This window comes from Ceraceosorus guamensis, assembly GCF_003144195.1.
Source record: "Ceraceosorus guamensis strain MCA 4658 unplaced genomic scaffold IE81scaffold_21, whole genome shotgun sequence".
Lineage (NCBI taxonomy): Eukaryota > Fungi > Basidiomycota > Exobasidiomycetes > Ceraceosorales > Ceraceosoraceae > Ceraceosorus > Ceraceosorus guamensis.
In genome coordinates, this window is record NW_020290016.1 from 83,405 (window position 1) to 108,855 (window position 25,451).

Below are 25,451 nucleotides of genomic sequence, written 5' to 3' on the forward strand. Positions count from 1 at the left end.
ACGCGCTCAATGCCAATATGACTACGCCAACGGCGCAATGAAGCTCTGAACAATTGATTCGAAAGTAAGATGCAGCAATATCTACGAGGATCCAAAGCGCGAGCAGATGATCAGCATCAATGAATGTGGATAGGCCCGGGCGGGCGATGTGGTCCTGAAAAAGAGCGTGGTGTGGTGGGAAATGATGGGAAAATCGCTAGGGATGGGCAAAAGATTTCTAGGCGTTGGGAGCAAAGCATTGCTCGCGGTTGAGGCGCGCTCGTCGAATCCAAAGAGGTTTCAGGAAAGATGCGGAGCTATCCAAGATGATGGAATACTGTAGAGATGACGACGACTAGGGAACGTGGGAGGGAGATGTTTGCTGGCGTGTGGGCTGGGGCATTTCAGCTCAACGACCCGTCATGGATACGCCGAGGCCAAACCCGACCGCACCAGGTGCAGGGCTGGCAGGAGTGGAAGGACCGCCAAGCGTCCACTGTCTGCGCAATTGTTCGCACAGAGATCTGAAAGCGGTGGCAGAGCCCTTTTCATGCACCATGTGGCAGCTGGTCGAGTACATGACGTTTTCGCGTTGGGCCGAAGCGCCGCTCTTGCCCGAGTGGTTGCTCAATGCCGGGCTTGCAGCTCCGAATCGACTACCGTTGGATCCCACACTGAGCGCGGGCGAAGCTCCCACATTGGTGGCCGTGTGGCTTAGGGACATGGCGGCAAATTCGACCCGGAAGCGTAGAGGCTTGGAAGCAGAGATGCTTCCTCCTCCATCCCTGATCTCGGGCAAGGAGCACTTGAGCACGTTGGCGTTTTCCGAGTCCTCCACATAAACTTTTGCACCTGGACACGTCTGCAGGATGCGCTTCACCTCGTTGTGCGTCACCGAAAAGTTTTCGACGGAGTACAGAGTGTGATGCACCGTCTTCCACTGGAACAGGCTGGTGAACCAGCTCTGCTTGGGGCTGTTTGGTGCGCCGCCCGAACTGCTTGCTACTGATGCTGGCGTACCTGGCACCGATGCATTGGCTGCCAAGGGGTTCTGCACATTCTTGTTGAGCGTGGCAAGGTCCAGTCCAAGTCCTGCATTCTTCTGCTGTTGCAGTCGCGTCGGACCTCGCGCACCAACGGCACCAGCTGCCAAAGCAGCCTGGCGTGCAGCTCCAGCGTCTTGGAGACGCTCGTAGGCGACAGACGAACGAGCAGACTGAGCTTCATAGGCTGCTGTCTGAGTCTGATCAGCCGTAGAGGAGCTCTTGCGCCTCACACCCAAAAGACTGCGTCTTCTGCCCAAAGTCGGCTGGCGTTCGACTGCAGGCGTCGAGTCGTTCTTGAAGTGGAAGATGCTGTTCGGACGCGAGCCCGTCGGGGCCGCAGGCTTGGGAACGGCACGAGTAGAAGCGCGGTGCTCCTTGTCCACTACCGAGAGAGGAGCAGTGTTCACCGCAGGGCTTGGGAACGTCGGTGGCATCGGCGAAGTTGGGGTATAGGGATAGCCGCTAGACTCTGATCCGCTCTGAACGCTACCGTGATCGCCCGCATCATCGCTGTCCTCGTCAGCATCTTCAAATTGGTTCTGGTGATCGTCCTCGCCTTTAGGGGTAGCCGTCAGGCGAGCCCCGATACCAGAGTTTGCGCGGCTACGGCTGCTCCTGGAGTTGTGTCGAGGGACACTTGGGCGCGCTTGCGCTGTGTCCGAGCTTCCAAGGTTTGCAAGCTGTTCGGTGATGTCCTTCCAGATGCTTTGACCACTGGCCTCTCCTCGACTGCTGCCACCTCGAACGATGCTTGCGGGGCGTCCAGTTGGAGATGCCTTGCTCGGCGACGTAGACGTGCGCGCAAGAGGCTTTGGTGTCAGCTCAGGCGTGCGGGCCGTGTTTGCCCGCGATGGCGTTTTGTCGTCAGGTCTGCTCGGGGAAGTGTTGGGGCGAGAAAGAACGACGCCCTTTACTGGTGTACGATGAGCGTCTTTTTCGCCGCTGGCACGCGTAGGGGAAAGCAGAGGCTTACGACCCGTGTCGAGCGCAGTGCGATCGGGTGAGCGTCCTCCGGTGCGGGGCCCAGCAGGAGACCGACGAGAGTCGATAGAGTTTGCACGACTTGGCGTTGGCGAGGCGTTTGCTTGGCGACCTAATGTCGACACGAAGCTTTTGGCAGGGGAGCTGGGCGCAGAGCCGTGAGCGTATTGCGGATGAGCGGCACTCAATCGGTCGTTCTGAGCGCTGCTAGGCTGAGTACCTCGCACCGGAGAGACAGGGCGAGAGCCGTGCTGTGCTGGTGCATTTGCCTCTATGGATGAGCCAGACGAAGTGGAGCCATCAGCGCGTGCCGAGCGCGAGCGCGAAGAAGAAGACGAGCCATTATCGTTGGAGCGACGGGGACGCGCGCGTTCCTGTTTGCTGGTCTTGAGAAATGTCGAGCCCTGGCTCTCTTCCGCAGCAACAGAGGCAGGTATACCCAAGGCGACTCCGAGGCTGTGGCCGCTGCGTTGTCGAGAGGGTGCCCTGACGGGCCCGGGCTCGAGTTCGGGCTCAGGCTCAGGCTCAGGCTCCTCATCGTCATCCCCTCCATGCTCCTCGCGATGGCGCATCAACAGAGAGTAGAAGATCTTTGGCCAGTTATCTTCGCTGCCACAAAGTTCCGTCATGAGCATCCGTTCGTCGTATTCAGGCCAGAGGGTCTTGAGGTTGCCGAGCAGCTCCACATCAATCGTCGAAGGGTCCATGCGTTCTAATTGACCAGTCTCATCGCGTCCGAGAAGGGGCTGGACGGGATTGTACGAAGACTCGCGGCCACCATTGGTGAACCAAGGGTGCCTCATGATCTGATCCATTCGCAGACGTCGTTCGGGTTGGATCTCAAGCATGCGAGAGATCAAATCCTTGGCGCCTGGTTCGAGGAATGCTGGCATCTCAAAACGACCGCGCTTGACCTTGCTAAGGAGAACCTGAATGTTGGGATCGTCAAACGGCAAGCGTCCGCAGAGTAAGGCGAAGAGAATGATGCCGCAAGACCAGATATCGCTAGCGTCGCCCCTGTATGCCTTGCCGCTGACAATCTCCGGCGAAGCATAATGCGGACTGCCGCAGCTGGTCTCGAGCATCTTTTCTAGAGACACCGGCCCGCTAGGTCCAGATCCCAGAGCGGCCATACCAAAGTCGGCAACCTTGACGATCTGCTTTGTGGCGTCCAGCAACAGATTCTCTGGCTTCAAGTCACGGTGGCAGATTTTATGCTGGTGGCAAAAGTCGAGACCGAAGATGATCTGACGGAAGTAGGACCGCGCCTCATCTGGCTTCAATCTACCTTTGGCGACCAAGTGGTCGAAGAGCTCTCCGCCGGCGACGTACTCCATGACGAGGTACCTGTATGCAGACATTGGCTAGTCAGCTGCCAGCTCAGTGAGCTTCCGCAGTCGGCAGCCGACTCACAATTCTTTCGAAGTCTCGTAGACATCCCAAAGACCGATCAAATTGGGGTGCTCGATGAGCTTCATGATGACGATTTCCCGTTCGATGCCGAGCATCATCTTGTCCTGCTTTGCGCTCGCGTCGCGAAGAGAGACACGGGATGAGAGGATGAGCTGCTTGGGTACAATCTTGACAGCAGCTTGCTTGCCGGTGTATTTGTGTCTGGCCAGGCGGACGCGACCTGACGCAGGGCCAAGGGAAGTAGTAAGGCGATCTAGGTCAGGATGGAGGAGCGTGACGAGCGCGTCTTGCGCAGACTCACCGCTAGCGCCCTGACCAACAAGCTTTTCGAGCACCCAAGGACCGATCTCTGCGGGATCGCGGTGCTCTCGCCGCTTCTCCGTAGCCAAGCGACCGCTGGGTTTACTAGCTTCTCGCTCTTGCTGCTCGCGCTCCTTGCGGGCTCGCCTCTCACGCTCAGCATCGCGGTCCGACTTGGAAGTAGGACGAGCAGCAGATGAGGCGGCCTGGTAAGTGTCGCGAGTGCGAGGCGCTGCGCTCGTCGCTGCTGCTCGAGCGGCTGAAGAAGGCGGCGCCATGGAGCCTTTGACGGGAGACGCCGGACGACCTGAAGCATGATGATTGGCCACTGAGCTCGGCTGCAGCGCAGCACGCGCAGTCGACGAGCCTCTTGAAGTCATCGCTGCTGGTGCCGTCGTCAAGACAAGCAGGCTGATGTGGAATTCAGACCCGCGACCCCAAGGCGAAAGGATGAAATGTGCTTGTGGAGGCTATTCTTGGTCGAGTCGAATCAACGCAAATGATCTTGAAGAAGTCGAAAGTCGGAGAGGACGGGGAGGGAGAAGGAGGAATATGGTGGGCTTATGTGGGTGATGATACCTGAACAGGAGAATCTAAAGGCGAATGGAGAAGAGGGAGCCGCAAGGATGACCGGGTTGATGATGGGTCAGCGGAGAGGAGGCTCGCTATCCAAAGCGGCTGATTGCGTTCAGCAGGTGTTTGCTAGGAGTGCCGTAAGCGTGCTCACCCGAACGTCGCTAACCGTCTTTGGGACGTGAGCGGTGGCTAGGAAGGCTGGGCGACTCGGGCTCTGCAACTCAGGAGCTCGCTCAGTAGCAGTAGCACAGGCAGCGGAGAGGGGGTTGAGTGGGAGCGTGGGACAAGCACATTGGTGGCCAACGATATCAGCTTGGTCGTTGTGCAGTGTGCGACGTTGACCGTCAATTCAAGCGTTGATCAAATCGGGCTGATGCAGACAAGGGAGAAGGGCCAGGCAGAGAGTCAGACGAAGCGTGGCCCTGCCTGACACTTCTGGCGGTTCAACCGACGTGACCGGCGATCTGCAGCTGCTCTTTCCGCAACGATCAGGCTTCTCGCAACAAGCAGTCGAGGCCTCGGACAAGCACCGCTGTGTGCGCATCGGAGCGTACAGCGCGAGTGAAGGGTCACGGCGGGGCAGCGGATTGGAGCAACAAGCATCAGCAAAGCAAACATGCTCGATGCACGGCAGTAGAGTTCAAACGGGTCGGACCTGGGCTGCACATTGACCGTCAAGGCGCGCAAGGCGTAGCGAGGAGAGGCATCGCAATGTGCCCTCCTGCTGCTCTGCCTTTCTCGCTGCAAGCTATCAACTTGGGTGTCCCATAAAGGGCCGAATGCAGATGGAGCAGGCCATGAGGATGTCCAACCAGCGTGACAAGGTGGCAGCCCTGTGGCGGCGGGGCTAAGGCTAGCGGTTGAGGGAACGAGCGAGCATCATTTCCGTAGCTTAGGATGGCACTGTACCAATGTGCAGTACTCGTGACTTCTGGACAGTCGAAGGTGGCTGCCGGTGACGGTAAAGGTGCATGAATGCTGCGAATCAAGCTCAATGGTTGGGTCGGGGCTCGCGTGAGATTGAGGGGGGCGCGCCGACGATCAGGTTGAGATGGATCGATGGAAGGGGTAGCAAATGTAGGCTACTCGACTGCCGCGTTGTGCGTGGCCTGCTGGCTGCCCACTGGCTGGCTGGCTGGCTGGCTGAGCGAGCGAGTGATAGGACGAAGTGAAATGCACGCCAGTCGTGAGTCATCTTTCAATCGAAAGAACCTTTTGGGGGACGCGGGGGGCGGCTTGCACATCCTGCACATCCAGATCAACATGTCACCAACCTGCTCGGCATGTGCATCACATATATATCCATCGCCACGGCGCGTTCAGCATGCAGAGCGCATCGCATCACGTGTTCCCCACCAGGAGCTGAGTTCGAGAATATTTGATACGCATTGAAAGCAGATGGCTCACGTGTATCTGAGCTTCATGGCTTTGCGGCGAGCCCGTGCGCATACAGCCCGCGAGCATGCAGCATGCGCGAAGTTCGACGACGACGCTTGCCGGATGACTCTGCGCGCGCAGCGCTGTCGTGATGCTTATTGCCAGCGCCAGCCATGCATGGATAAGTGGATGGCAGCAGGAAGACCTCGTTGCTGTGCGCACAGCTCGCCCGCGCACGCACGCAACCAGTCGTGAGTGTCAATCGGACTCATGGACTGTTGCGGATGCACTCAGACTTGTCCGTTTGGTTGCACGGCACACAGCACCGAGCTAAGTCGACGGCGACATAGCTTCCTACAACCATTTCCCGACGGCTTCAGCACATCTTCACTTCACTCCTTTCTGCTGTTGCATCGTCTTGTGAACCTTTGAATCGCACTCGTAGCGACGTCCCTTGCTCCTAGCCTCACGCAAAGCAGCCGATAGAGCGCCGTGATAGCACGACCAAGGGTCGCCTGACCCCCTACTCTTCGTCCCTTCTACACTCGACCCACCGCACTCGACACACCTGCCTCCGGTACCATTCAAGATGGGCGACAAGCCCATCAACTTCAACGAGCATGTCCAGCTCACTGCGCTGGGCATTCAGCCCGATAGCATCAGCTTTGCAAATGTGACGATGGAAAGCGAACGCTTTGTTTGCGTTCGAGAAAATGTCAATGGACAAAATAGCGTCGCAATTGTGGACTTGAATGACTCTGCAAATTTGTAAGTGCTCTGCTTGTCATCGAAGAGCTACGAGGAGCAGCTGGTTGATCATTGCTTCGCGGCCAATGCTTAGAATGAGACGGCCGATCACGGCAGACTCTGCAATAATGAATCCGGTGCAGAAGATCATTGCGCTCAAGTCGCAGAGACAGCTGCAGATCTTCAACATTGAGGCAAAGGCGAAGGTCAAAAGCCATCTGAGTGAGTCTGTTTGCACTGCTACCTGCCGTCCTATTAGCAGCTTGGCTCAAGGTGTGCTCCTCCGTTGCGCACGCAGTGCACGAGGATGTCACCTTCTGGAAGTGGATTAGCAACACAAGTCTGGGTATCGTAACAGAAGGCTCGGTGTATCACTGGTCGATGGAAGGCGAGGCAGGACCTCAGAAGATCTTCGATCGTCACGCATCTCTTGCAGGCGCTCAGATCATCAATTACCGGGTATCGGAGGATGAGAAGTGGTTGGTGCTGATCGGAATCACTGCCAACAATGCGCCAGGAGCTTTCAGAGTCAAGGGTGCAATGCAGCTCTACAGTCGCGATCGAGGGGTCTCGCAACCCATCGAAGGTCACGCAGCTTCCTTTGCCGATCTCAAGACTACGGATGCGCCAAACCCCTTCAAGCTCTTCACCTTCTCCGTCCGCACGGCCACTGGCGCAAAGCTTCACGTTGTGGAGATCGACCACCAGCAGGGCAATCCGACTTTCACGAAGAAGGCGGTAGATGTATTCTTCCCGCCTGGTGAGTACGATCAGCGCAGGCATTTGCAAGGCGAAGAGCCGGTGGCCTATGTTTTCCTTGCGCGTTGAATCCTGAGTCTGGAATCTAATCGCTTTGTCCTTGCCCTCTCTTGCCCATGCAGAGGCAACAAATGACTTCCCCGTGGCGATGCAGGTCAGCAAGCGCTACGGCATTGTCTACTTGATCACCAAATATGGCTTCATCCACCTTTACGATTTGGAGTCTGGAACGTGCATCTACATGAACCGTATCAGTGGTGAGACTATCTTTGTGACGGCTGAGCACGAGACGACCAGCGGCATCATTGGGATCAACAGGAAAGGTCAAGTGCTGTCGGTTTCGGTTGATGAGGGAACGATCATTCCATACATTCTTAGGACCCTCAACAACACTGAGCTGGCCTTCAAGCTTGCTTCGCGCGGTGACTTGCCAGGAGCGGACGATCTGTACATGCAGCAGTTCCATCAGCTATTCAGTACGGCGCAATATGGCGAGGCAGCCAAGATTGCAGCCAACTCTCCCAGGGGCATTTTGCGAACAACGCAGACCATCGAGCAGTTCAAGCAGGTACCTAACCAGCCGGGCAGTCTGTCTCCCATCCTTCAGTACTTCGGTATTCTCTTGGAGAAAGGCTCTCTCAACAAATTCGAATCGCTTGAGCTTGCTAAGCCTGTCCTTGTTCAAGGTCGCAAGCATCTGCTGGAGAAGTGGCTGAAGGAGAACAAGATCGAATGCAGCGAAGAGCTGGGTGACATCGTCAGACAACACGACATGAACCTGGCTCTGAGCGTCTACCTGCGAGCCAACGTCCCTAACAAGGTGGTCGCTTGTTTTGCAGAGACCGGCCAATTCAACAAGATCGTCTTGTACGCCAAGAAGGTTGGCTACACACCCGACTACGCCGCCCTTTTGCAGCACATTGTCCGCATCAGCCCCGAGCAGGGTGCGGAGTTTGCTAGTAGCCTTGTTGGCGAGGAGGGCGGCCCTCTCGTTGACGTTGAGCGCGTGACGGACATCTTCATGGGCCAGAACATGATTCAACAAGCTACATCTTTCTTGCTTGACGCACTCAAAGAAAACAAGCCGGAGCAAGCCCACTTGCAAACGAGACTTCTCGAGATGAACTTGGTCAACGCTCCGCAGGTTGCAGATGCTATACTTGGCAACGAGATGTTCACCCACTACGATCGCCCTCGCATCGCCAACCTGTGCGAGAAGGCTGGCCTACTCCAACGCGCACTGGAGCACTACGAGGCCGATGCAGACATCAAGCGCGTGGTCGTCCACTCCAACCTTTTGGATGCTACTTGGCTCGTGGACTACTTTGGACGTCTGACTGTGGAGCAAAGCTTGGACTGCATGAAGGAAATGCTGCGCGTCAACATTCGCCAGAACCTGAGCGTCGTTGTTCAAATTGCAACAAAGTACTCTGACTTGCTCGGGCCCACGAAGCTCATCGAGATGTTCGAAGGCTTCAAGAGCTTCGAGGGACTCTACTACTACCTTGGCAGCGTTGTCAACCTCTCGCAAGATGCAGAGGTGCACTTCAAATACATTCAGGCCGCTACTCGTACCGGACAAATCCGAGAAGTCGAGCGCATCTGCCGCGAGAGCAACCACTACAATGCAGAAAAGGTCAAGAACTTCCTCAAGGAGGCCAAGCTTTCCGACCAGCTGCCGCTCATCATCGTGTGCGACCGTTTCGGATTTGTTCACGATCTTGTGCTCTACCTCTACCAGAACATGCTCATCAACTTTATCGAGGTTTACGTCCAGCGAGTCAACAGCTCCAGGACGCCACAAGTTATTGGTGGTCTTCTGGATGTGGACTGCGATGAGGGCGTCATCAAGAACCTTCTCACGTCCGTCACTGGCCCCATTCCTGTTGACGAGCTCGTAGAGGAAGTGGAGAAGCGCAACCGCCTCAAGCTCATCTTGCCTTGGATCCAGTCGCGCATCGACGCTGGCGCTACAGATCAGCCCTTGTTCAACGCCATAGCCAAGATTTACATCGACAGCAACAACAATCCTGAGAAGTTCCTCAAAGAGAACAACCAGTACGATCCCCGAGTTGTCGGGAAGTACTGCGAGAAGCGGGATCCGTATCTTGCGTACATTGCCTATGCGAAGGGTTTCTGCGATGAAGAACTCATTGCTATCACGAACGACAACACCATGTTCAAGCACCAAGCTCGCTACCTCGTTATGCGCCGTCAGCTCGACCTGTGGTCTACCGTGCTCCAACCGGACAACGTGAACAGGCGCCAACTTATTGACCAGGTCACCTCGACGGCCGTGCCCGAGTCCACGAATCCAGATGACGTCTCCGTCACTGTCAAGGCGTTCATGGCTGCTGACTTACCCCACGAGCTCATTGAGCTTTTGGAGAAGATCGTCCTCGAGCAGTCGGCGTTCAACGACAACCGCAGTCTTCAGAACTTGCTCATGCTCACCGCTGTGCGCACCGACAAGGGCAAAGTGATGAACTACATCGACCGTCTCTCTGGATACGACGTCGATGAGATTGCAAAGATTGCGATCGATCATGGCCTTTACGAAGAGGCGTTCCGCATTTTCAGCAAGGCAGAGCAGCACACTGATGCTATGAACGTGCTCGTCGAGCATGTTGTCAGCATTGAGCGTGGCCAGCAATATGCGAACAAGCTGAACAAGCCAGAAATTTGGAGCCGATTGGGTAAGGCGCAGCTCGACGGTCTGCGTGTCAAGGATGCCATCGACTCGTACGTCAAGGCGGAAGATCCGAGCAATTACGCCGAAGTCATCGAGATTGCCGAGCATGCTGGTAGAGAGGAAGAGCTCATCCGCTTCCTCCAAATGGCACGCAAGAAGGCGAGAGAGCCGCAGATTGACACCGAGTATGCCTACTGCCTTGCCAAAGCCAACAGGCTTGGCGACATGGAGGAGTTCTTGGGCATGACCAACGTTGCTGACATTATGAGCGTTGGAGAGAAGTGCTTCAATGATGAGCTGTACGAGGCTTCGAAGCTCTTGTTCAGTAGCGTGTCCAACTACGCTCGACTGGCCACCACACTAGTATACCTTGGCGATTATCAGGCTGCTGTTGATGCGGCTCGCAAGGCCGGCAACACCAGCGTCTGGAAGCAGGTCCACGCAGCTTGCTTGACCAAGCGCGAGTTCAAGCTCGCGCAGATCGCTGGTCTAGCCGTCATTCCGCACGCAGAAGAGCTGCCCTCCCTGATCAAAGCTTACGAGCAAGAGGGTTACTTCGACGAGCTCTTGACCCTTCTCGATGCTGCGCTCGGTCTGGAGCGCGCTCACATGGGTGTATTTACGCAAGCTGGTATCGCGCTCGCCAAGTACCGCCCCGAGCGCTTCATGGAGCATCTCAAGCTGTACTGGAGCCGCAGCAACCTGCCTCAACTCATTCGTACGGCTGACCAGTGCCACCTCTGGGCGGAACTGGTCTTCCTGCACCTCAAGTACGACGAGCCTGACAATGCCGCTCTGATCATCATGGAGCGCGGTGGTGTGGCTTGGGAGCACGACCTCTTCAAGACGATCTTGCCTAAAGTTGCAAATCTGGAAATCTACTACCGAGCACTCTCATTCTATCTGGAACAGCACCCACTCCTCTTGACTGATCTGCTCACCGTCCTGTCGGCTCGTATCGACCACGCTCGTGTCGTGCGCATGTTTGCGCGCAAGGACAATGACAACCTGCCGCTGATCCGAGGATACCTCATATCCGTGCAGCGTCACAACATCGAGCAGGTCAACGACGCGTTGGCAGACTTGCTGATCGAAGAGGAAGACTACGAGACTCTTCGCTCGTCCATCGATGCGTACGACAGCTTTGACGCCATCTCATTGGCGCAACGCTTGGAGCGCCACGATCTGTTGGAGTTCCGCAGGCTCGCTGCCCACTTGTACAAGCACCGGTCAAGATGGACTGAGTCCATCGATCTCAGCAAGAGCGACAAGCTCTGGCGCGACGCCATCGAGACGGCCGCAGTTTCTGGAGAGGCGGAAGTAGCCGAGGGCTTGCTGTCCTACTTTGTCGATATCGGCATGAAAGAGGCTGTCTCTGCTGTGCTGTTCGCTTGTTATGATTTGATTCACGAAGATGTCGCCGAGGAGCTCTCGTGGCGACACGCTCTGGTAAGTCGGACTCAAGTCTTGTTGTGGCGATGTTTCAGAGACTCATGCCGCACTGCTCTCCATCAGCACGATTATCTGATGCCTTATCGATTGCAACGGATGCGGGACCGAGACACGCGCTTCAAGGCGTTGGAGAAGGAAGTTCGAGAAAGATCACTCAAGGATACGGCGAAGGAGAAAGCAGAGGAGGATGCGCCCATCCTCGGCCCTGGAATGGGCGGCACTCTGATGATCACTCAGGGAGCGACAGGGTGAGCACAAAGCTGTTCGTCGAGGTTATTTCTGTTCTCTTACATTTGACTGACGCGCATCACGCTACCACCGATTGCAGGATGAATGGTCCACCCGTTGGCGTACAACCGACCGGCTTTGGCATGGGTTACTGAACCCATCAACGACCTTCACTTTGTCAGCGGCCATCCCTTCTCTGCTTTGTAATTGAACCCACTTGTGCGCGAAATCCTACCCTTTTGACCCTGCTTCAGTTTGGCACTGCGTGCATACAGTCAAATGCGTGTTCATCTCTGCCATTGCGAAGGGGGTAAAGTGTGTGGGTGGTAAGGTACATGTGTGAAAGGGGAAGGAAGCGCTGACATCAAGTCAGGTCTTGCTGAAGATCAGCGCATTCTGTAGCCGGCCGATCATCCTAGAAGGTCGAAATTGCTAGCAGAAGGGGCAGCGCGCGCATTCACGGTCGGCTCGCTGCAGACACGAAAGGGTAAGACGTGTCAGCATGGGTGGGAAAAGGCTCAATGTGGTATGAGCGTGGCGTGCATACTCACGGATGATAAGTCCAGACCGCCAAGGGTTTGGCAGAGGTGACGGGGACGAAAGAAACCCACGGAGAGGCGGAGGTCGTCTCGCTGCTAGAGTGTGCCTCCGAATCGGAACCTGCGGCAGGAGATTCGCTGGCTCGAGCAGATGCGGTGGGAGAAGCGTTGCTAGACACGAGCGTCACCGCATTGCGCCAAGCTGCTGCGGCGATGCGCTGTGTGGCACTGGCTGTGCTTTCACTGACACTTGCTGAGCTTGGCGAGGTCGACATGGTTGATGCCGTTTCCGCCGAGGAAAGCGCGCTAGTCGTGGGCGTCGCACTAGAGGTGATCATCGCCGAAGGCACAGTCGGAAAGGCAGAGGGCGCGTCGCGCAACGCTTCCACGGCACTGGCATGTGTCGGCAAAGGCGCCGTCTTGGTTTGGCCTTTGATACTCTCAGCTCCGCCCGACGAGGTGCTGAACGAAGAAAAAACAGAAGCGGGCGACGATGCAGTGGATGCGCCGAAAGCCATTTGAGATCCTGCCGCCTCAGTGAGGTTCCCCTCCTTCGCTTGCTGGTCCTTCAAGTTCAAGGGAAGCTTGCCGAGAATGCCGCTCAAAAGTCCGCTCGCTTGGCTGCCAGTAAGCCCCGAGAGGAGGCCGGACGCTCCAGCAACAGCGCCCTGTCCCTGATTCAAAACTCCAGAGAGCTGACCGCCGACCAAAGGAAGGCCATTGAGCGTGCCTTGTGCATTGCTCAGGGGACCGGTGACCGCGTTCGGAGTCAACAAGGAAGTGAGAGATCCGACATTGATACCCTTGCTGGCAAGCGCACGAATGGTGCTCGCATCGAGTCGAAGGCCCAGCTGCGTTAGCTGACCCAGCTGATCAACGTCGACACCTTTTGAGGCTAGAGCAGCGATGGTGGCCGGGTCAAGACTCAGTCCTGAAGACAGTCCCGAAGCGAGACCCGGCAGAGGCAAAGACTTCGCTGCAAATTGGTAAGCCGAATCCGCAGTCTTGCTCGATGCGCCAGCGCTCGCTGTAGGGGTCGCGGTCGCATTCTGCACATTTTGAGTGGTGTTGCTGGACAGAGGCTGCTCCTTGAGAGTCTGCAATTGAGCGGGACTCAGCAGCCCTGGGTTCGCACTGGCAGCAGCGAGATCAGCAGCGTCGATGAGTGGCGGCTCTCCATCTTCCGCTTGAGCTTCGGCATTAGCCACACTCTGCGCTGCAGCTGCAGCTGCATCGGCGGGTGTCCAGTTAGGGCCGGAAGCGCCTGTCGTAGCTGCACCCTGTAAGGCGCTTTGCAGTGCTTCAATGACCTCTGGAGTCAATGAGGCCAAGCCAGGCGTCTTCGAAGCTACAGATTGAGTGGGAAGCAGGTTCTCTAGACTCGAAGGCAGCGTCGCAGGAAGCGACCCAGACCCGAGAAGACCAGAAGCCAAAGGTAGACCGCCCGCGAGGCTTCCAAGAATCGAGCTTGGGGCAGCTACTGTGCCCAGAATACCAGACAGAGCGGTCGGAAGGCCAGCATTGGCGCCGCCTGCCAGACCGCCAACACTTGCCGAGCCAAGCAAGGCGCTAAGAGCGTTAGGGTCCAAAGAGGCCGGCAGTGCTAAAAAGTCCTGGGCTGACAACTTTGCACCGAGCTGTGAAGCCTGACCGGCGCTTGCTGACCCAAGGATACCCTGAAGCTTTGAGAGCTCAGCAGGACTGAGCTGAGGCGCTTGCTGTACGGGAGCTGTTCGGCCTAAAGCATTGGAAGAGCCGAGCAAGGCTTGTAAGCCGGGCAACTGAGCAGCTTGCTGGACCTGTGCTGCTTGTTGAGGCAACGAGCCGACCAGTGAAGACAGCTGAGGGTTTATCGTGCTCGAGACGGGAACGCTTTGGGCTAAGCCTGGCAGAGCATTCGTAAGACTCGAGAGGCCGCCACTCGGTCCTTGTAGGCCACCGAGAGCAATAGCGAGCGGAGAGTATCCTTGCTGTAGGGTGTTGCTGAGCGGCCAGCTTGCCTGCGGCGCCGCCCCAGATAGGAGGGACGCAAGTTGAGCAGCGATGTTAGCTGCTTGGTTCTGCGCAGTGTTGGCGCCATTTCCCAGCCCCGAGAGTGCAGGAGGCAATTGACCGGTCACACCGCTTGAAATGCTCCCCAGCGGTGATGTTCCAAGACTTTGCTGCAGAGCGTTGGCCACACCGCTGAGCTGGGATGCGGACAAGCCTGGGAACGCTTGGGATAGCGCCCCAGTCAGAGCCGAAGCGGCGGCATTGCCGTAATTGGTAACTGGTCGGACGCCGTTGAAGACTGCATCTGGATCGCTGAGCGCATCTAGGCCTTGCGAGGAGTCACCAATGATTGAACCTTGCAATCCTCTCACGAGTCCTTCCATTGCAGCTCTTTGCTCCGAAGTGAAGTCTTCTGTGCACCATAGGGAGGCGATCAAAGTTAGCCTCCGCCTGTTCGAGCTTCCCGATCATGCTACACTGGAACTCACCTTTTGAGGATTCGCCTTGACGTTTCCCAAGTGTCTCTGGGTTAGCCTGGGCTTGAGAGGATTCGGCGCGTCGAAAAACTCGGTCTTGGCCCTCCAGCTCGTCAAAGTCATCGGCGTCAGCATCGCAGTCGTCTTCCTCGCTTTCATCTGCGCGCGTGACAAATTCCTCGTTCTGCAAGTCGTTGTCCTGATCGTTGGCACTCAGAAAGTTAATGTGAAGCCCATCCTCTGTGTCGGCGTCCGACACGAAAGCGCCATCATCAGCATCCGCATCCACTTCTGCTTGCGTGTCCGAGCTTGCCACGTTGTCGACATGACTATGCACGGTGACAAGTCGTTTTCTGAGATCCTCGGCAGTCGAGTCATCATCCGCAGGGGCGTCAGGCGAATCGGCCTCGGGAGCTGCATCGTTCGCAGGAGGCTGCATCTTGGCAGCGGCGGGCCTCGAGGTGGGCTTGGCTTGCTGCCAATAAGTATGTGTACGCGTGCGAGTGGTAGTGACCGTCGTGTAAGGCGTCTCATAACCGTATCGATGACCTCCATGACGCTCGTGCTCGCGCTCATAATCGTACGAGTGGACATGCTCGGAGGTGTGACCGTGGTTCTCGGGAGCAGCTACATCTTGTGCCTCGTCAGCGGCCCTCAGCGCAAGCCACACTCTGCGAAGGACGCCCGCAGAGGCTCTTGCAGATGGTCTGACATCTTTGATCAAGCTCGAAGTGTCTGCCAGAGACTGTTGAGCGGAGCTTGACGAGGAAGACGCGCTTGCGCTGCGCCGAACACGGACCATCCCGCTCGCCCCATCCGCGCGATTCAAGGTGTGGCGCTTCGACTTGGCAGTGCTCCGACGGGAGCCAGCCGCAAAGTCAGCCGGCTTGTTTGTTTTCGCCGGTTCTTCGGAAGCGGTGCTGCTAGGAGCGATCACCATCACGCTAGCCGTGACCGTAGTGGTCGAATTGGCTTCCTGCTTGGCTTTGTTGGCCGCCTGTATGGACCCGGTAGAAGTCGGCTTGGTGGCTTCTGCCGTGACGGTCAACGTCACTGTGGACCTGGGCTTGTCGACGCCTGCAACGGCGCTCGAGCTGACGTCAGCAGAGGTCACGAAAACAGAGTCGTGAACAGCAGGCTGTCCATTGATAGGCTGACTGGCTGCTAGAGCGAGAGCAGCGGCAACAGCGGGAGCGCTTGCGGCGGTGAGCTTCATGTTTACAGTATTAGAGAGCGGTGCTTCGATCCCAAAAGCCTATAGGGCAAGGATAAGAGGACCTTGAATGAGATGGATTGGTCGCGGCGGAACAGCTGATAGGACGTAGACCAGCTACGTATGTGAAGCCTGAAAGGTGGGAAGCAGATGTGATCTGGATAAAGTATAAGCAAACGTGTGAGGCAAGAACGGATGGCAATAGCAGGGATGACACGACAAAAGAGAATGATAGAAGGAAAGGAAAAGAGAGAGTCAAGCGAGAGCGGGAAGCCAATAAGCTGTTTCATATGTGTAGAGCTTGCCTCACCTCCCCTTGGAGGGCGCGTTTACGCATCCGCACTGCGCACAACTTGGTCGTCTGCGAGCAGTAAAGCTGACCGTAGCCGCAACGGCTGCCATTCTTGTCCGTCTTCAAGCAGCAGCGTAGCTGACCGTGCGAGACATAGCATCACGCTTCTTCTATACGTGATGGCAGCCAAGCGCCTGCCACAACAGTGACGCGCCTTCTGCAAGTCGACCGTTGCACTCCAATAACGGTCGCCTGTTGAGGACCGGTGCTGGTCGAATTAGTGAGTGTTCACGCAACATCGCCAGCGCGACGCGACAGCAGACGAAGCCTCAGAAGACTGATGTGGTCTTCGACAACGGTCGAGTCCGTGAGATGCCAGCGCATACCCTCCGAGCGCTGGGTTACCCTCCTCTGACGGATGGATGAAGGTCACATCAGTCAGAGTCACGAGTGTGCGTGCGTGCGCGTGCCTGTCTTTCGCCCGTCCGTCATCTAGCGGCACGAGACCGCGCCAGTCGTGAGTGCCAGTCAAAAGTGTGTGCTTGCGGGACAGCCGGCCGAGTGCTCACGTGACTACAATTAGGCACCGGCGGTAGGTCACGCGAGCTTTGCCTTCGCGGACCAACGGCATGCAGTCGCGAGGCTCGTTCGAGAAGTCATCACTGAGAGAGCTACCGTAGGGAACACTGCTGAAGGGTGACGACAGCGCAGAGAAAGCCTCGAGTCGAAGAAGAATACGCTGCGCAAAGCATCCGTGTGTCCACGCATCCTATAGCACATTCGCTGGCCGTGACTGATGCGTGAAGAGGCGTGACCAGTAACGCGCGCAATCATGAGTTGCGGGTGCCGCGCGGGCGTCTGCATCCAATTGCAGATCCCCTCCAAACACCAGAGCCAGGCTCCAAAGCAAGGATCGAGAGCGAATCATCTCCATCTCGAATGGTCAATGAGGATTCACGGATTGTAGAGTCAAGATTTCAAGAAGATTTAAAAGTCTGGCGTCTAACGCCGCAAGTTCTCAGGCCAACCCACGTCATCACAAGTTGCATTAGCCTGACTGGGCGTGATGCCGCGTGTGAAGCACAGCCGCGTCAGCGAAGAATAGACGCCGGCCCTGTTGCTGCTGCATGCAAATGCTGAGCTGGTAGACACGCTACGGCAAGTTCCGCACCTGCATCTGCATCCAGACTCGGTCTTCCGTCGAAGAGGGCTCGCTAGGCGTCTTTTGACTGACGATCGACTGTTCAAACTCAGGTTGAAGTCACGAGTATAGCCCCTTCACGATCTGGGATGAGCCACGGAAAGGACCCTCGTTTTTTGTTGCACCCGCGATGCATCCCTGCCCGCGCTCTGACGTATGTGGTTTCATCCCTCGTTTGCACGTACAGCTCGCCAGGACTGGCTCAGCTCGAACCGTCGGCCTATGCTCGCTTGATTCGGAATGCGTGATCGAGGGCCCTGTACCAGTATCGGTGATCGTGTCCTAAGCATCGGCAAGATAGTCATAAGGCAAGCTGGAAGCGCCTAGCGTGTGTCACACACCCACTCTTGCCCTGACGCGCTGGGGATGCATCGTAGCAGACGATCCGCCACGACGCAGACGAGGCCGCGTGGAGGGGCTCTTGCGTGAGGGGCAGCTGCGCCCACCCCTTTTTCTGACGTGGAGCTCCGGTGCGCGTGATTGTTAATTGTATTTCAAGCTTTGACTGTCAAACTCTTTTCTTTGAATTTCTTGCACTTTCGACTCTTGACTCGAACAGAATTTGGAGAGGCGCCCCGGACTGACATTTGGTTCCCCGCCTTGAGCTGAGTTCCAGCTTGCACAAGCCTTGATTCAAATTGCTTTCTGCTCAAGACTACTCTTCAAGATGATTACCAATCTATAAATTCAAAGTCATCAACTATTCGAAAGTCAAATGTCGCACAACTCTTATTCAATAATTGGTAATCTTGGTCGTGAATAAGCATGTCAATTCGAGTTTGAATGCGAGCTCTACCAAATCATCAATCAAAATGCAGCATCCTCCGAATTCGTCTCGTGCGTCTCACAAATCCATCTTGACTGGTCAGGTACCGGAACCGCGCTTGCCGCCACGATGCATGAACTACGCTGCGATATGAGTATAGGTACCCGTACTCGCGCCGCTATCACGTATAGGCCACAGCAAAGTTGAATGTACAAATTTGTCCATGGGCGGTACGTGTGGTGCATGCTGGTTGGTGATCGAGCCAGCCACCGCGTATGGAGCGCAGCGGGCCCTCTGTGCGAGCTGCATGGCGGCGGCGGATTGCCAAGCATGCAGCAAAGCGCTGATGTGCCGCGTGCTCGCGTTCAGCTTCAAACGGCGCGCGGTCGCACAGTTCGCGGTGTTGTCCAAATCTAGAAATCATCGAATTCTGCCTCCGCAAGATGGTTCGCTTGCAACTCTTGAGTTTGACTCCCAACTGTTTTATTCCACCGGATGCAATCCTCTCACCTCGACGATCACGACGACAAAGGAGGCGCAGCGATTTTGGTGACCTTCCGCGCCTGGCCTTCATCACCACATCACCAAAACCTCGAGGAGTTGTGACTTCTTTCTACGACTAGTCTGCCTTGCAAGTCACATTCACGTGCGGTGATCGCGAGTCGATCTCGCCGTCTCTCAATTCATCTATAGCATCCGGTCTCTCCCTTCGACTCCTCGGACACGACCGGCGCTCCCACGTTGGAGCGAATCTCAAGTCCAACGAGCTGCGCTCGTCGCCTTGTCATCTTCAGCGTCGTCAAAGGCAATCTCGACGGACGCGGCAACCGCCCCAAACATGTCAGATTCAGCGCAGACCGAAGGCGGTGGAGGAGGAGGCGGCAATGTGATAGCTGACAGACTGTCTGCCGCACTGGTGAGTCAAAGCTGCAGATCTCAATTTGCCGGGAGGATTGCATGCTGCGAGAGCTCCATGTTGTGGACGAGCCAGTGCTGATGGATTCTGATCTGCTGTTCGCACGTAGAATGACAGCGCCAAGCTGGATGGAGGGAGAGTTGCGATCGCTGCTGGCGCTTTTATCGGACTAGCTGCCATCACGCTACTTGGATTCGAACTGGTTCGTGGCAACAACAAGATGGTCTACGAGCCCAAGCGCAAGTACGCCGAAGCAGGCGCACCTCCTCTGAAACCAGTCAGGTACAGACCGCTTGGCTGGCTGACGAAGTACAGCGAAGAGGAGCTCTTGCCCTTGGTCGGTCTTGACGCGATAACCTTCCTGCGCTTCACGAGAATGATGCGCTGGCTCACCACCTGCCTAGCGATTCTGTTGTGCGCGGTGCTGATTCCCGTGGATCTGGTGTCCAGCGCTAACGGGATACCGACCAGTGGTGGTAATGATCAAGACCCTGGTCTACTTCGAAGGTTTACGATTCAAGCAGTGAGCGGTGGTGCGATTTGGGCCCACGTCATCATGAGCTACGTGGCAACTGGAGTCATCATTTTCTTTCGTGAGTGTTTCTGCACTCGACTTGCGATTCGAGTGCAATCATCACGGGGTTCACCGAGCATCTGCATCCTTTTGGCTCCTCTGCGCAGTCATCATCAATTATCGAAAGATGGTGCAGCTCCGGTGGGCTTGGTTCCGAAGTCCAGAGTACCAGGACCAATTCTACGCTCGTACCTTGATGATGACGAATGTGCCCAAGCAGCTGCAATCGGACGCAGCGCTCAGCGGTTTGCTGTCGACCATAGGCATGCCGTATCCCACTACAGAGGTGCACATCGGACGCGTGGTGGGTGCTCTACCTGACCTCATCGAGAAGCACGAAGAGACTGTGCGCAATCTGGAGCGCGTACTCGCTCGCTACTTGCGCGACCCCAACAAAGTACCCGCGAAGAGGCCCACAGTCAAGGTTGGCGGCATCTTTGGACGCACAGTCGATGCCATTGACCACTACACAGAGCAGATCCAGAAGTACGAGGCTGCGATCAATCAATGGAGAGAACGTATAGCCGAGAAGAAACCCGAATCCTTTGGTTTCGCGTCACTTGCATCGGTCCCTTATGCGCACGCGGCGGCTCGCTCTCTGCGTGGTAAGAAGACGCAAGGGGTACGGATTACGCTCGCGCCGGCACCAAAAGATGTCATATGGCACAACCTCACACTGTCCAACGCCGCTAGGCGACGGTCAAGCGTTATCGGCTTCCTGTGGCTCGTCTTGCTCTGCTTCGTCAACGCAGTTCCATTGCTTGCCGTTGCTCTCATCTCGCAGATGGCCACCTTTCGCGACATCCACTTCCTCGGCGCCTGGTACGCGGAGAGTGCGGCAACATTCCAAGGAGTTGCCGCTCTCGTGCCGCCAGCCATTTCTGGCTTGTTTGGCTACTTCTTGCCTATTCTGATGCGTCGCATCGCCAAGTACAGAGGAACTACGACTCGCACCCGCCTCGACAGAATTATCACCAGCCAGTACTTTGCTTTCCTGGTCATATCGCAATTCCTGATCTTCACCCTGGTCGGGGTTGCGATTTCTGTCATCGTGGGCCTCATCAACAGGGTCGGACAGCACGAGTCTTTCGGCCAAATTTTCAATTTTCTCCGAGGTAACGTCGCAAATCAAATCCTCGTTCAGTACATCAGCTTCAGCAATTATTGGATGACATTTCTGCCGCTGCGTCTCTGGGTCGCCCTCTTCGACCTTGCGCAGGGAGTTCGCCTCGTTTTTGTTTGGTTCCAAAAGCACTTCCTCGGACGCACACCTCGCGACTTCCGCGACTTTTCAAAGCCGCCCGTCGCAGAGTACGCCATACTCTATGCCAACCTGCTTTTCGTCTTTGCAGTTGCCATGCTCTATGCGTGTGTGGCTCCATTGGTGGTCGCATTCGCCGCTTGCGTTTTCTGGACTGCTAGCATAGTCTTCAAGTATCAGCTCATCTACGTCTATCGCACCAAGTCGGAAAGCGGCGGACGGCTCTGGAGAGTGATTGTCAACCGCATCCTCGCGTGCATCGTCTTCATGCAGCTCATTCTAGCTCTAGCCCTCTTGCTGAGGGGCAACAGTCGTCTCCAGGCGATTGCTGCCCTTCCACCCGTCTTGGCTGTGGTCGGTTTCAAGATCTATTGCGCCAAGACATTCGACCAGCGCTTCGACTGGTACATTCCGAATGCGCAAGAGCTAGCGACTTGCAAAGTTCACGGTGGAGATCAACGTCACAACCGATTGCAGCGGCGCTTCGGCCATCCGGCTTTGCATCAGCAGCTCTTCACGCCCATGGTGCATGCCCGCGTCAAGCACTTGCTGCCACAGATCTACCGCGGCCGCATGGAAGCGAGCACAATCTCCAACATCGATGGTCGCAAGACAGAGGTCGAAGAGATGGAAGGCGGCCTGCGGATCGCCGCAATCGAGGAGCAAGATCTCGAGTACGACCCGCACACGGATTCCGATGTCCGCTCAGTCATGTCCGGTACCACCTTCGCAGGAGTCGGAACCCCCACTGGATACGGACCCCCGAGTCGTGCCGGAACTGCACCAGACTTCGAAAACCAATATGCCAACTATCTCGCCGGCGTCGATGCACCCAGCCTTCCTCCTGCTGGTGACCAAGACTACGAGATGGGTAATATTGGAGGCCTGGCAATGCATGGAAGCCGAGACAACCTTCTGGAGAAAACTCATCCAGGCTCATTGTACAGCGATCACACCTTGATGGGAAGCGGCGGCCATGGCAAGAAAGGTTCACAGGGTCAGTACTCGTACTACACCTCATCACCTGGCCCCACGCCCGGATTGGATCAGGTGCCGCAGACCAACTATACTCCCGGCGGCGGGCGAGGTCACCAGGCGACCAGCAGTGCAGGCGGCGGATACTTCCCTAGAGTGGACGCGAGCGGAGATTCTCGCTACCAGCAATACTACAACAACGGACCTCAACAAGGCCAACAGGAGCTTCGTCATCAGGCCTCGCATGGAACCTTCGCTCCAGGATCTTATTACACCGCGTCACCTCAAGGCTCTCCACGGGCTCAGCCGCAACGAATGTACGGCGGACCGCAGGGTAGGGCTTCTCCTGGCCCAGGAACACCGGGAGCGGCCGCTGCCGCATATGGGGGCCAAGCACCGTCGCAATATAGCTATGGTCAAGGGCCACGGCAGCCTTCCGGCGGGTATGGAGGCTACCAAGCGCCGGGTGGCAACTCGGGTGGCGGGTATAATAATGGCGGTCGGGGCGGCGGTCAATATCCTCACTCACGCCAAGGCACAGGAGGTTACTAGACAATGTCAAGCAATGCTCAACGCTTGGCCAAAGCATTCGCGAGCGACATGGTCATGTCATCTCTGTGCCCTTTCTTCGCCAGCTCCTTTTGCTTGCCGCGGCACGTCTGGTCAGACGCTTTTTCGACAGGGCGCAACGGTCATCACTCTACTTGTCTGCTCGCAATCTTGCTGTTCCGCATTATCCCTCGAATCCACCCTCCACGGACACTTCTTTGTGTGCAGACTCACGCGACGAGTAGTCATCTCATCCGCCGCGCGGTACGTCGAATCAGTCTTGCACTCTCTCACACTCCCCCTAACTCCATTCCACGCCTCTTCCCCATCGTCATCACTATCACAACCCTTTCTGAAGCCCCTTTATGCCGCCCAATCTCGCCCGTCTCTCACATACAATGTAAGCTCGCTATGGCACTCGCACGCACTCGAAATAAATTGCGACTCTTATTGTATCTTGCTCTAATGACTCTGAGAAGTTATGAACACGATGAGAATGCTGCTTGACACAGCACCGTGACTTGCACGTGTGCCGCAAGCCTGTCCAGAATAACAGCGCAATAGACCAGAGCTTTTGATTCGGCTGACATTGACCTCACATCACTTGTAGACTCGCAATGGCGAACCTAGCAATGAAGCCAAGCATTTCGCAAACGTCTCTGATGTCATTGATAGCGCTACCTTTACAGGATGGAAATGTCTGGTGTGTGACGAATGAGAAAGTAGGCTACTGTGCGATCTATGGTGCCGCGCTGCCATTACTCGGTCTGGACGCATGCAATGCAACAGAAATCAGCCACGAGTTGTTCTTCGCGCGCGAGCTTTCATAGCAGTGTCACTTACGGGGTCAGTTATTCCCTCTGGACCGATGCTGAAAACCGCGTCAGCCTCGGGGAGACATGGAGAATCGGCGATTCGGCAGATGCGTTGAGTGCCTCGACCTTTGCGGAAGTTCAGGCTAGATTGTAGGAGCGAGTATTGTCAGCAAGGTGCTGCTCCGAAGGGGCGTATACCAAGGGTCATGATGTGGAAGTTTCTCGTTCCGAGACTCACCGGGTAGTGCTGGCATGCGCAACGATATTTCCTCCGATTGGCTTCTTCGCGTCTGCACCCGCATATTGTCCTCCATCGACCTGCGCTACCACCTGATTGGTGATGACGACAGCCACGCCGAACTCGTCTGCGAGGCGCATCAAGCCTCTCAAGAAGCGAGCGAGGTGGGTCTGCCTAGCACTTAGCTCTCCTCTTCCAGCAAAGTCCGTGCGGTAGAGCGAAGTGAGCGAGTCGACCACTAGAAGGGAGAAACGAGACTCGGCCATCATCGCCGCTGCTTGAATCAGCAATTGCAGCTGGTGGTCGGCATTATAAGCCCTGGCGTAAGCCACATTGTCGAGAACTTCCTCGCCATTAAGACCGAAGCGCTCCGCAACAGCTAGCAATCGTACAGGACGCTGTGACGAACGTCTGATGATTGTCAGTGGCGCATACATGCTTGACACGGTCCACAGAAGCTCACAAACGTGCCCTCCGTATCGATGAACAAGCACTTGCCTTCGCCTCCACCCATATCAATGGGCAGCTGCAAGCATGCCAAGCGATGTGAGCTGAGTGGGAACACAGAGGTGCATACATTCGAAACGCACCTGGCAAGTCACCGCAAGGGTGTGACACAACTGACTTTTGCCCGTCCTAAATTCTCCATACAGCTCAGTGATGCTGCCAGTCTCCATGCCGCCGCCAAGAATGTTGTCCAAATTCTTCGAGCCTGTAGTAATCGTTACGAGCTCCGTCCGTCTCTGATGGTACTCCGTCGCGGTTGTAAAGCCCATCGGCACGAGCTTCGAGGCTGCATAGGAGCCTAGAGTCAGCTTTCCTCCGACGCATCGATTGAACCCTTATGCCACTAGACGGATCTCTTACCCTCTGCAATGATCTTATCGGCCTTCGCTTCGCTGATGCCTTTTACAGTGAGCAGTGTTTTGCGAGGTGTGAAGGCGACGCTTTCGACCGTGTAGTATCCTGCCTCTGCCAGCTTCTTTGTGTCTGAGGAAGAGATACCAAATTCCTACGGCCACCAAATGACGATCGAGGTGAGCACCAGAGAGCTTCAGTGGTGATCCAGCCGACTGCCTTGAAAGCATCGCGCAAACATGTAACGTGACCCCGCCGCTGATTCAGTGCACGCACCTCTAGCTTTTGGACCAGCATGGGTCCGGCAACATCATCTTCGAACCCTCCCTCTTCGCCCTGTGTTGGTCTCTGCTGGTCAGACATCCTTGCGTAGCAGGAGGAGCTCGCTTAAAATGCTGTAACACAAGGGCGATGAACGCCCTGTATACGCGGTAGAAGAAGAATGAGAAAACGTTCCACAGCCCAGAATGAGGCGATTCACAGGGTCACAGCTCTTGAAAACCTCTCGCAGAGCAAGGTGCGACCACTCGGTTTGCCACCGATAGCCTGGGTGTATGCTGAGGGGCTCAAGCTTCGGATGAAGGCAGTGTGGATTTGTATGAATAAGATGCAAAATGAAGTGGCGATGGGTGAGCGAGATTGCAGGTGTGTGCTGACTCGTGCTTGTGACAGGCGGTGTGGTGGTGAGGAACGAGGTTGGTCAGCGCCACAAGGTCCTCCTGAGACTTCCGTTTCAAAGCGGATTTTGCGAGCCATCAGCACTCCAACACCTGCACCAGAAACCCACACAGCCCGCGTGCCCGGTGCTCGGATGCGCAGCCGCAAGTGTTGGACGCACGCGTGCCACCGCTGCCGCAAGTCAAGCGTGTGCGCGCGCTGCTGCTGCTGTGCTGCTGATGCTGCATGAGTATTATACATAGCACTGCTGTGGCGCGCCCGCGCGCCCGCATCGCGAGACGCGTCACGCGTCGCACCTCTCCATCGATCCGCTCTCGCGAACGCTCAAGATTTGCCGGTGATGTGGTTTCGCAGACGGACAGCATGAGGTTCTGCTTTTGGCCACACCACGCAAGCAGCAGCGACGGCAGATCAAGTCTCACAAGCCTCTCAAACCACTCACGCCAACCCTGTGAGACACCAAGCATATCTGAGACGTACATCAGCAGAGCAGAAATCAGCGAAGCGCACATCAGCGGAGCCTTGACTCAGACTATCGACTAGGAGACGCTTGAGACG

The 25,451-nt window shown here is 56.3% G+C and overlaps 5 protein-coding genes across 5 annotated transcripts; 2 read left to right on the top strand and 3 right to left on the bottom strand.

Annotated features, from left to right (window-relative positions):
* Positions 1-388: 388 nt before the first annotated feature.
* On the bottom strand, positions 389-4,099 carry IE81DRAFT_346675 (Pkinase-domain-containing protein; the record flags this gene model as incomplete). The annotated part of the gene is made up of 3 exons (XM_025516065.1): positions 389-3,353; positions 3,420-3,639; positions 3,721-4,099. 3 exons carry the CDS (start codon positions 4,097-4,099, stop codon positions 389-391), a joined length of 3,564 nt encoding a protein of 1,187 aa, XP_025370426.1.
* Positions 4,100-5,917: 1,818 nt separating this feature from the next.
* IE81DRAFT_365891 (putative CHC1-clathrin heavy chain) lies at positions 5,918-11,798 on the top strand. Its single transcript, XM_025516965.1, has 6 exons — positions 5,918-6,440; positions 6,514-6,641; positions 6,718-7,179; positions 7,301-11,319; positions 11,386-11,570; positions 11,651-11,798. The coding sequence occupies exons 1-6, from the start codon at positions 6,262-6,264 to the stop codon at positions 11,703-11,705; spliced, it is 5,028 nt and encodes a 1,675-aa protein (XP_025370427.1). The 5' UTR covers positions 5,918-6,261; the 3' UTR covers positions 11,706-11,798.
* Positions 11,799-13,992: 2,194 nt separating this feature from the next.
* Positions 13,993-15,869, bottom strand: IE81DRAFT_93638 (hypothetical protein). The gene is made up of 2 exons (XM_025517757.1): positions 14,616-15,869; positions 13,993-14,358 (listed from the first exon to the last, which is right to left on the bottom strand). Exons 1-2 carry the CDS (start codon positions 15,771-15,773, stop codon positions 14,323-14,325), a joined length of 1,194 nt encoding a protein of 397 aa, XP_025370428.1. The 5' UTR covers positions 15,774-15,869; the 3' UTR covers positions 13,993-14,322.
* A 2,620-nt stretch (positions 15,870-18,489) lies between these two features.
* On the top strand, positions 18,490-22,757 carry IE81DRAFT_322563 (DUF221-domain-containing protein). The gene is made up of 3 exons (XM_025513673.1): positions 18,490-18,945; positions 19,055-19,538; positions 19,627-22,757. Exons 1-3 carry the CDS (start codon positions 18,868-18,870, stop codon positions 22,305-22,307), a joined length of 3,243 nt encoding a protein of 1,080 aa, XP_025370429.1. The 5' UTR covers positions 18,490-18,867; the 3' UTR covers positions 22,308-22,757.
* An 825-nt stretch (positions 22,758-23,582) lies between these two features.
* On the bottom strand, positions 23,583-24,903 carry IE81DRAFT_93658 (Rad51-domain-containing protein). Its single transcript, XM_025517758.1, has 4 exons — positions 24,492-24,903; positions 24,225-24,369; positions 23,948-24,150; positions 23,583-23,631 (listed from the first exon to the last, which is right to left on the bottom strand). Exons 1-4 carry the CDS (start codon positions 24,576-24,578, stop codon positions 23,623-23,625), a joined length of 444 nt encoding a protein of 147 aa, XP_025370430.1. The 5' UTR covers positions 24,579-24,903; the 3' UTR covers positions 23,583-23,622.
* Between the last annotated feature and the right edge of the window lie 548 nt (positions 24,904-25,451).